The 11,863-nt window shown below is 34.7% G+C and overlaps 1 protein-coding gene across 1 annotated transcript; it reads left to right on the forward strand.

Moving 5' to 3' along the window:
- The first annotated feature begins 2,313 nt into the window (after window positions 1-2,313).
- On the forward strand, window positions 2,314-4,787 carry LOC140985234 (uncharacterized GPI-anchored protein At4g28100). The gene is made up of 2 exons (XM_073453024.1): window positions 2,314-3,170; window positions 4,168-4,787. Exons 1-2 carry the CDS (start codon window positions 2,574-2,576, stop codon window positions 4,489-4,491), a joined length of 921 nt encoding a protein of 306 aa, XP_073309125.1. The 5' UTR covers window positions 2,314-2,573; the 3' UTR covers window positions 4,492-4,787.
- The last annotated feature ends 7,076 nt before the right edge of the window (window positions 4,788-11,863 follow it).

Raw genomic sequence — 11,863 nt, forward strand, 5'->3', positions numbered from 1 at the left:
CGTCTAGGAAATAGTTATAAATTTGTTTTGAGGTATTTCAATAAGTTTGGTTGGTTCGGGTCGAGTTAGTAGTCCTGACAGTGCCCTGATAACTGTAAATGCATGTTTAAAATGTATATGGTAATTATGAATATGAATTCTTATGTAAATACTGGAAAAAACGTTGCATGCTTGGTTTAAAGAAGATGTATGTATTTGTATGAATTTTACAAGTGATGAATATGATGATACATTTTTGAAGGAGGTGAGTTGGTTGTGACTAATATGAACATGAACATGAACATGAACATGAATATGAACATGTAAGGCCAAGGCTCAGTGTATGGGTAAAACTGTCGCTGATGTCCCTGCCATCGGGTATCGCGGTTATACGTAGATGGATCCATCGACTTAGAGCTGATACGAAATTCACAACTAATGATCTGAATTCAATAAGGAAAAATGAACACGTATATATTGATACGATATGACATCATTTGAATATGTTATGCTATGTTTAAGTTTACGCTTTTGAAGATCATGAAAATTATTTTAATTATAGTACTTTTCACTGTTGCAGATATATATATATATACATATTTGTTATTACGGTTGAGGTGTGTTGAGTCTTTAGACCCACTACGTGTGATTGAGGAAAGTGATCATGAGGATGTGGAGACCGGAGACGCAGAAGACTGAGTAGGCGGAGTTGGGGGTATACATGATAACCCGAGGACCTTGCATTCTTCCACATATTATGATCACGAGTCATGAGTGTGAACAATATTTTAAATGTTTTTGCATCTCTTTTTACGTTGATGATATTGACAGATGTTGAGTTCTTTTAAAACAGTAGACTAGGAGATTTGGTTGCATTTTAGATTTTGTGTAATTGTAGTTATTTTTAGTCAGTGATTGAATGAATTTTAAAATGCATGATTAACTTATTTAAATATCTATGAGTGCATGTATTTTTCGTCATAGTTTTTAAATAAAAAAATAAAAATATTTCAGTAGAATTTTAAGTTACAAACGTTTCAAATATAACAATGTTATGTACTAAAAAAAAGGTCAGTGATGACGTTAAATTTTTTTTAAATAAAATAGGAAGCTTAAATTAGCTTTTAGTGAACAAGATAGTAAAATCTAAACGCAAATAGAGTGAAGATTTATTGAAATGTACACTTTGAAAATCAAGAAAATAACCTTTTTTTTAAACAACATTTTTTTTCTAGGCTTCTCAATAAAATATACGGGACCGGTGAACCTTTCTGACTTTCATTTTTTTTCTCTGCCCCTTTTTTCACCCATTGCCAACTTTAACCACCCCACCATATCTTTTGATCAATATAAATTATTAATATATTTCTATCTGTTTAATTAATTATTAATTGTTATATTATGTACTTGGTCTTCGTATTTTTTTTCCAAAACTATTTAACTATATGATATGAAAATTTAGGAAAATTATTAATAATATAAATAAGTTTATATAATATGCATTTTACAAAAAAAATTATTTAAATATTCTCACAATATTTTATGTCACGCTCAATTATAAAACAAATAACATATCACCATATTCATATATATTTCATTCTACTCCAAATAAATATTATACTATTTTCGTCTCAATTATTTAAATTTTATTTATTTTTCTCAAATAAATAAACTAATTTTTTTTTATATATCTAATTTTACTTTTTCTTGTTTTACTAATAAACCCTTATTAACTAAGTCATAGAGAACATACAGCTATTTTTTGAAAAAATCATAACGAATAAAATAGAAAGTCTGTATGTAAATTAGTTTTTCCAATTATTTTCTTATTTCACGTGAAAAACAAAAAAATTGAGACGAAATGAATACTAATTAGACAAAAATTTATGTGAGACGATCTCACGGGTCATATTTTCTGAGACCGATCTCTTATTTGGATCATTAATGAAAAATTATTACTTTTTATTGTGAATATCGGTAGGGTTGACCCGTCTCACAGATAAAGATTCGTGAGACCGTCTCACAAGAGACATACTCTACTAATTAATATTTATGGATTCTGTGTAAACTTGAATTAAATTTCATGACTTAATTTTGTTAGATGAATCTCATATTTGTGTCATTCATTAATATGTATTACTTTTTATGTAAATTTTTTTTATTTATTATTATAAATATGAATATGATTGACCTGTTTGACAGATCTATGAGACTGTAACATAAAAAACTTACTAATTAAATTTTTATGAAATATATATAATTTTATATTTTTTTTTATATATGAAAAATATCCCTAATAATAAAACAAATAACAAATCATACAAAAACTATAATCCAACTCATTTGAGACACGCTTAACATTGTACAGACTCCTCCAATCCTCTCCCCCTTTCCTTTATTCTTCCACAGAGCTCACATTTCTCGTTGCCCGCCCCTTCATCTTCTTCAATCAAAATCTCCCTGCTCTGGTTTGTTGAAATCCCCACTGTAACAGATTTTCAATCCATTTTCACAGTTACAAGAAACAGACCCTTGTTCTCTTTACGTAAACTGAATAAAATTGCGAGAAAACCCTTATCAACCACTGCTAAAAAATGGTGGTGATTCTGGTCCTTATCGTCGCATTACAGTTCCAATTTCATGGGTCCCTCGCGGGTTTGCTCACTGAACCGGCGCAACCGCTGAAACCGGGAGATTACAACACCGTTCCCGCTTTTCCGGTCCAGACGGACATCAAAACCTGCAGGCTGGACTTGTCGGCGGAGCTGTTCGGCGGCGTGAGCGCGGCCTGCGGCCGCAACCTCGACCGCAGCCGGTGCTGCCCTGTTCTGGCCGCCTGGCTCTTCGCGGCTCACGCGAGGTCGGCTCTGCAGGTGTCGGAGACGACTCCGCCGGCCAGCTCCGACTTGCCGATGATGCCTGACGACTCGCAGAAGTGCGTGAACTCGCTGCAGAGCTCGCTGCAGGGCCGTAACATTTACTTGCCGCAACCGAACGCGTCTTGCGACGCCGTTCTGTGCTTCTGCGGCATACGGCTGCACCAGATTACTTCCCTCAGCTGCCCCGCGGCGTTTAACATCTCCGGAAACTACAGAAACGCCACCCCCACCGCTGCTGTTATGAACTTGGAGCACAGATGCAAGAATTCTTCATACTCAGGATGTACAAACTGCCTTGGTGCTCTGCAAAAGGTTAGGAGTCATTTTCTCAAATCCCACTTTTTTTTAAAAAAAATAAAATTATTTTTTTAAATAGATAATGAAGCCCATATTTAATTCCCAATCATTGGTTGAGTAAATGCTATTACATTTATTACAGATGAACATGTTTTCCTTGTTTAATTTAAGAACTCACTAATGAAAATTTGGTGCCATTCTTGATACTGCAATTTTTTTTTCCTTAGAAATTTAGGTATTTAACTTTTATTTCATTTTATATACAATTTGATTAGTTTGTCTACATTTATGATTTTGAGTACTACGTGGGTTTTTTCAAATGAGATGGAAATGAATAAGGAAAAATCAAGAAAATATTGTCGATAATGTTTGACACTTCGACTATACATTATCCTATATTTAAATCTTTTTTGATTTTTGGGTATTTGTGTTTTTGATTGTTATATTGTAAATCAAAATGATTTTTGAAATAATTAGTTTCTATAAAGCATCTTGAAAGGCCATCATATCAAGAAAAAATTGCATGGAAACTAGAGCCAATGTTCAAAAGGTGTCTTTTCACCTTTTTCTTAGACTTTTTCAGTTTCGTATCATATTCATACTGTGGAGCATTATTTATTGTAGAAATAGGTTTTAGAATAATCAAGAAAAGACCAGATTTGAAATTTTTTGTGATAAAAAAAGATGGTCACATCTTAAAGATATAGAGGAAAGCATAAGATAATGTATACAAGAATACAAAAACCAGAGAAGCGCCAGCCATTGTTGGTGGCCCTAGATAGATGGAAAGTGACCCACCACCTTTGAACTAAATTGCCAAAACTTCACTACTTGGTTTCACGTTGAATGTTTTCTGTATGAAAATAAATGTGTGTATTATGCATTAACTCGATGTTCATCGTTTAGTGTTAAGACATTACAGCGACCATTTAATTACATGCACAAAATTTTATATGAAATGATCGTGATGCAAAATGACCAAATTACCATCGTTGCGTGAACGTATTTGCAGCTGAAGGGCAATGGCAGAAACGGTACAACGGAAGGGGACGACCGGACGAGCAAAATGCTCAGCAGGGACTGTCAGCTGATGGGGCTGACGTGGCTCCTGGCCCGCAACAAGACCGCGTACATACCCACTGTCTCCGCTGTATTGCGTGCCATCATGTACAGTGCGCACCCCCCCTCCCACCAGTCCACCTGCTCCCCTGACCAGGAGAACATGCCCCTCGCCGTCGATTCTCTGCAGTTGGAGAAATACGATTCGTCCAGTTACAGGACTGGTCTGTGTATTCCGTTGATTACAGTTTTGCCCCTAATCATTCTTTTGGCGTAGGGTCGGGTCACCTTGGGGGTGGTTGGGGGGTACTCTCGTCCTTTCGCGTTACATGTTAACCCCCCACCCCCCACCCCCCCCTACTAGCTATAATCTTTTGTGTTTTTGCCTGTGATTTGTGAGGGGTTCACGTGAAAGGCAATAGCGACCGCTGGGGTCATTTTGTCCCACTGTAAATTTCATTTCAGACATTTGGGTAATCATATTCATGTCCCTTTTTAACATGTAGTACGAGGAAATCTAAGTTTTTTGTTACTCTACTTAGTAGACATGGATAAAACCTATCTTTATATCTAGGCAGAAATATTAGAATTCAAAATCAAGTTTGTGTTGTTTTACTTCGGATGTTCAGTTTGATCGAAAATTCCAAACGCAAAAGAGATTCCAATTAAATGCAAAGATTGTGTGATTTGGAAAGAATTGGGTGTAATTACTTACTATTTCTCTAACAAACAAAGTATTAATATGTTCAAACTTGCCACATGTATAAAAAGAATACTGAAACCCCAGAAATTATATAATATGTAAAAAAATTTCATGTTGGACACTATCATTTGAAATTTAGTACATTCTCTCTAGCTATGAGAATAATACTTCATTTTAGTCTATAATTTAATTTTCTATTGAGAAAAGTATCTACTAATCTTGTCCATTTTTTGGCTTTATCCTCACATGTGATATATTCCTCCCCATGTGTCTATTTGTTTGGATTCATGCACACAGCACGGACCCATGTAAATAGGAAGAAAAGATTCATTGTTAAGATAGTTGATATAAATGATTTGAGATATCATAATTTTTTTTAAAAAATTATGAATAAAATATCATTTTTTTTTAAATTTCGAAATGAACCCCACCAATTAACCGAACTGGTTGGTTTTTAAATCTCTTATATAAATTATATATNTATATTGTAATGCAAGAAAATCAATAATTGATTTCAATGTTAATTAATTTTTTATTAATATGAACAACAAAAAGCCTAGCAAAGCTACAAGTTCTAACAAAAAGTGGGTATGAAACGTCAACTTGGGTGAGTATTTAAAATGTAGAGGCACGGTTTTAGGAGAGAATCACGGTTGGATGTTTGTCTTGGCTCCATCTTGGATTTACCGCAGAATTTGTTGTATATTTTAATATAATTTACGTGAATAAAAAAATAACTAAACAGAGAGTGAAACAGTTGTTATAATTTGAAGGGAGCAGTGGGATTAATCTTGAGTGAAAAGGTGGCAGATCTGCCCTCTTCACTCTCGAAATACAAAATACCAACTACGATTCCTAATATATGTTTCAACTTCCGATGCGGAGCCGGGGCGGGGCGATTTCCCTATAAAAAAGTTATAACTGTTTTTTCTCAAGGTGTTTGCTCTTTGATCAATTACGTTTGATTTGAGGGTTTTATATCGATCTTTGTCATGCCGTCGGTGGAAATCAAGAGCTGGTTGGCAGAAAAACCAAAAGATGATGAGAGAGACCATGAGCTGTTCGCAGGAAGGCTATGATGAGCTGCTCGGTAAAATACTAGGAGCTCTTCAAAAAATGATCAAGATCGGATTTTCAAAATATGATTATGATAAGCTCTTTCAAGGATGACCATAATCAACTTTTCAGAAGATAATAAGGACTAGCTTTTTCAAGGATGACAAGGATCGGCTCTTCCTAAAATGACCAGGATTGACTCTTCTATGGATGACCATGACTAGCTCTTTCGAGGATGACCAGAATTCAGCTCTTATAAGGATGACCAGGATCGGCTCTTTAAAATATGACCATGATGAGCTCTTTCGAGGATGACCAGAATAGCTTCTTCCAGGGATGACCAGGATCGACTGTTCTAAAGATGACAATGATGATATCTTTCGAGGATGACCATAATCAGATCTTCCGAGGGTGAGGATTGGCTCTTTAAAAGATGATCATGATGACCTCTTTCGAGGATGTCTAGAATCAGCTCTTCTAAGAATGACCAGATCTGCTATTCCAATGATGTCCATGGTGAGCTCTTTCGAGTCCGACCAGAATCAGCTCTTCCAAGGATGATCATGATAGGCTCTTTAAAAGAGCGCTTTCGAAGATAACCATAATCAAATCGACCAAGGATGACTAGGATCACATCTTCCAAGTATGACCAGGATGAGCTCTTTCGGGAAAAACCAGGAGAGCTCTTTTGAGATTGACTTGAATGTGCTCTTCCAAGGATGACCAGGATCTGCTCTTTGGAGGATGACCAAGAATCGAGAATTGACTCTCTAAAGATGACTATGATGAGCTCTTTTTATGACGAGCAGAATCAGCTCTTACAAAAATGACAAGGATCGACTATTCCAAATATAACCAAATGATCTCTTTTGAGGATGAACATAATCAGCTCTTTCAAGGATGACCAATATCGGGTTTTCCATATATAACTATGATGAGCTCATTCAGGAATGATCAAAATCAGCTCTTTAAGGATGATCAGGATCGACTCTTTAAAAGATGCTCATGATGAGAACATTCGAGGATGGCAAAAATCGGCTCTTCCAAGGATGACCAAGATCGGATCTTCTGTGGATGATCACGATCAGCTCTTTTGAAGATGACATAATCATCTCTTCCAAGGACGAACATGATAGGCTCTTCAAAAGATGAACATGGTGAGTTCTCTCAAGCATGACCAGGATTGGCTCTTCCAAAGAAGACCAAGATGAATTCTTTCAAGGATGACCGCAATCAGCTCTTCCAAGGATGATAAGGATCAGCTCTTCCAAATATAACTGTAACGTCCATAAGCCAACCTACGTAAACCACATGCATGCAAATGAATTAAATTCTTTAATTGTTTTATTTAATTGATTTTAATTGCTTACATGACGCATATTATATGATTAAAGGTCTGATTGCATAATTAAATGATTAGATGACATGATTTCACGAGAATTGAAGATTTTATCCGAATACTCGATAATAGGCTGATGAAAGGAGACTGGGAATGACCAAGATAAAATAAATATATTTTTTAATAAATATTTTCAAGGTTTATTAATATGATTAAATTTTTCTAAAAATGATAGAATTCAAATTATTTTACGAGACGAGCTCGATTTTATCCAGGAAACAGGTTTTGGACAAATGAGGAAATCACACACACACACTACACACACAAGTTTAAAAAATTTGGAGAGGAGAAAACAAGGAATTCTGCGTCGTCCGTTCGTCCTTCTTCGCACCCCACGCCGACAATCGTATATTCGAGCGTTCTAAAACCCAAGGACATGTTTCTAAATTTCTTTGACGCATCATTCAAAACATATTTTGCTTGTATTGTTTATTTTTGCATGAAAAATACGTATGCACGATTCTTTAAACGAAAGAACAATTATTTTGAAAGTTTTGATGATTTTACGCATGTTTCATAAACGTTATGATTTCAAAGAGATTTGGCTGCCAACATAGGATGTTAATGACTGAAACATGGACGATTTAAGGTGGAAACGAGGGTTGGAGTCGAGCTTGGCTAGGGAGAAGAGTCCTAGGGTTTTCGAATGGTTCCCACGTTAATAAAGCGTGCGGCTAGGTGCATGCCTACGCGTGGCTCGGCTAGGCTTGGATATGGGCTGGACATGGTTAAGGGTTCAAAAGAGTCCTAGCATGGCTAGGACTTGAGTGCAGCGGCTAGGGAAAAGTCCTCGTGAATAAGACCTTTCCCCATGCGCGCTTGGTGAAGCTATAGGCAAGGGTCTCACGGCTCAGTTGGGGGTGGCTAGGGTTGGTCAGTTGGGTCCAGTAGAGTCTTAGTTGGGTTCTTGGGCTGCTGGTTCATGATGGCTCGAAGAAAAGAAAAAAAAAAGAGAAGGGTCGCGGCTATGAGGAGTCCTGCGCGTAGGCTTCATGCGTGGGCTGGGGGGCTCGGTGCTGGTCCAAGATGGTTCAGTAGGATCCATAGAGGGTCTGGTCAAGGTATGGTTCAAGGTGGCTCGGCCATGGCTCTAGGAAATTGGGATGTGGCTCAAGGAGAGTGAGTTAGGGTTCGTTTTTTGCGTTCGGAAAAGAAAGGGTTCGAACCATGGTCCACGGGGGTTGATTCATGGTTCACAAGGGTAGTTTAGGTATAAAAAGTTTATGTTTAAAGTTTGGAAAGAAAATATTTAAGTTTGAATTAATCTGGGAATTAAACGTCTCACGAATTAGTAATTAAGGAATTAAATCGAAATCCTCGAGTTTATGCTAAATAAAAATATTAGAAGTCAAATTTAAGCTTAAATAATTATTTGGGATAGTCTCGAGTCGATAAAATGAGAAAAATTCAAAATCGAGAAATATTAAGTCCAGGGGCAAAGCGGTCATGTTACACCTGGGTAATACGAAAAGGGTTGGCAGTTTCCCGAGGGATCATAACGCATATTAGATGTTATTATAACGTTTATGATGAAAATATAAGATTTGATGATTTATGATAAAGCTATACAATTTTTACTGTTAAAATGTTATTTTACGAAATTGGAACGGACACGATATTTTATGATTAAAAAAGAAAAGAAAAATATTTTGAAGGATGTGAATTGACTGTGAAAAAAAGGATATGATATATGATTTTTGGGAATATCGTGAGGGAGAAGGCCCAGAGGAAGCCCGTTTACGGGAAAAGAACCAAAGGGAGCCCAACGATCGTATATCCACTTTTACGTTGGTGCCTAGTGCCTGTTCCCATGCGCCATGGTGAGCTAAGACTGATCAGTTGACCAAAAGATAAAAACTAGTCACTTTTAAGGATCAAACTTCTCCCAAAATGATAAACGATTGAAAGCTTTACGATTTGACGATTTATGATTTATTTATGCATACAATTTTATTTTAAGTACAAGTATGATTTTAATATATGCGCTTGAATATGTATTATTTGCTACTCCTGTTTAGAATGTGCTGAGTCATTAGGCTCACTAGATTTGAATTCTGCAGTTGATGATGATATTGAGTGAGGTCCTGACGCTTGAGTAGATCGAGTCCGACAGTACACTCCCGAGGGACTTTATTTTCCGCATTAGCTTGATAAAGTTTTAAATATTTTGTTAATGATTTAATTAGAGATTTTTATGCTTTATTTTGAAGTCAGTATGATCATGTTAAAAGTCGGAGTTGAATTTTGTTAATTGACGATTTAGAGATTTTTATACACTTGAGATTTTAAATATTAAATTATTTGGATTTATGAAAATGTTAAGTTATTTTAAATGGTGAATTTCAAAATTATGTATGAAAAAAAATTAGTAGGATTTTAAAGTTAAAAATTAATGGATGTTTCAATAACCATAATGAGCTCTTTCGAGGATGACCAAAGTCGCCTCTTCCGAGGATGACCAGGATCAATTGTTCCAAAGATGACAATGATGATATCTTTTGAGCATGACTAGAATAAGATCTTCCAAGGGCGACCGGGATTGGCTCTTTAAAAGATGATCATTATGGCCTCTTTCGAGGATGTTTAGAATCAGCTCTCCTAAGGATGACCGGATCTGTTCTTCCAATGATTACAATGATGACTAGGATCACCCCTCTTCCAAAGATGACCAATAATCCAAGATTGACTCTCTAAAGATGACTATAATGAGCTCTTTTGAGGACGAGCAGAATTAGCTTTCCAAGAATGACAAAGATCGATTATTCCAAATATAACCATAATGATCTCTTTCGAGGATGAACATAATTAGCTTTTTCAAGGATGGCCAGTATCAGCTTTTCCAAATATAACTATGATGAGCTCTTTCAAGGATGACCAGAATAAGCTCTTCCAAGGATGACCAGGATTGGATCTTTAAAAGATGTGCATTATGATATCTTTAGAGGATGATCAGAATCAGCTCTTCCAAGGATGACCAAGATCTGATCTTCCATGGATGACCATGATGAAATCTTTTGAGGATGGCCAGAATCAGCTCTTTGCTACTACTTAAATTATAATTCACCCAAGTGTAGGTTGTCTGCAAGTAATATATTTCGTAATTACGAGATCGATCCACAGAGAGGTTATTTTAAGTTTAAATTTATTAATTTATAGATTACCAAATGCAAGAACGAAGTTTACAAATTATAAATTTTGTCAAGGCTCGAGGATTTATGCTTGGTTTATGCAATATTGTTTAACTAAAAGTAAAACAAAGAAAACCATCATAAATAATGGTTCCAAGAAAATAAAAATATTTAAACAAACACATAATATAATATAGTTCCCACTATAGAAAATACCGAATTCACCGATATTTTATATATGGTACCTATGATTATATATATAACTATATAAATATATAACTGCATAAAATAAATGTTAAATTAAATCATTATATTTCATTTAGAACAACCGGCAGAGCCACGCTATCGTCTAAATGAAACATATGAAATAATTATATAAATATATATATATATATATATATATATAATATAATATAATATAATAATAATGATTGATGAAATATTTATTGTATCAAAATTAAACAACAAATCAAGATAACCACTTAAATGGTATCAAGCATTTGATGTAAATTGATAACAACAAATAATTCATTTTTATACCTACAATAAAAAGAAATTAACAAAATGAAAAGAAATAAAGAAAAAATATACAAAATATAAACAATCTTACTTCACCAAGAATTCATCCTCTTCACCTTTACATAATAGATTTAGCTTTCCATGAACTTACTTTTGATCAACACTAAAAACATCACTCATAATTTTTAAAATGAAAAATATATTAGAACTTAGAACTTTTATACACACTCACACTATATTTTACAATGAGATAGAATGATTCTCAAGCTTGCACAAGGCCTCTATTTATAGGCCAAATGAGAGAAAGGGTCGAAAATTCTATTAATGCAATGTAGTTGTAATAATAGTCTTTGTCTCCTCCAACTTCAATTCCATGCCCCTTCTTTCAATGCTTTGTTCCACGACTTTAATCACCGAATTTGACTTAGCTCAAAACAGCAAACATGTGGGGAATTGTCTGTAGATCAATTTGGCCACTTGGTTCATCTCATTTGGTTAAATATTGAATTAGTTATGATTTTTTTTACTATATGCTGGTCATGGTGAAAATAAATTTGTCCTCCTTTTGATATTTTCACAGTTTGATCATCTTAACCAACTTTTTAGGCAATCATGTCTTCTGCAAAGTTGTAGATAATTTCTCAAGGATTCTAAAAATATTTGAATCACCTCCATTTGAATTTTCTAGCTTGAGTTATCATTATTTTACCAACACGTAGAAAACCTGAAAATAAAACATATTTAGTAAGACATTTAAATATAAACACACAATACTAAAATAACATAATTTTATAATTTTAATGAAACTTAAATTTTAAAATATAGGTTTTAACATATAATAAAT

The sequence above is a fragment of the Primulina huaijiensis genome, chromosome 9 (assembly GCF_012295235.1).
Source record: "Primulina huaijiensis isolate GDHJ02 chromosome 9, ASM1229523v2, whole genome shotgun sequence".
Classification (NCBI taxonomy): Eukaryota; Viridiplantae; Streptophyta; class Magnoliopsida; order Lamiales; family Gesneriaceae; genus Primulina; species Primulina huaijiensis.

Coding starts and splice junctions, on each gene's coding strand:
- LOC140985234 (XM_073453024.1), top strand. CDS start 2,574: ATGGTGGTGATTCTGGTCCTTATCGTCGCATTACAGTTCCAATTTCAT. Junction 3,171..4,167: donor GCCTTGGTGCTCTGCAAAAG/GTTAGGAGTCAT, acceptor ACGTATTTGCAG/CTGAAGGGCAATGGCAGAAA.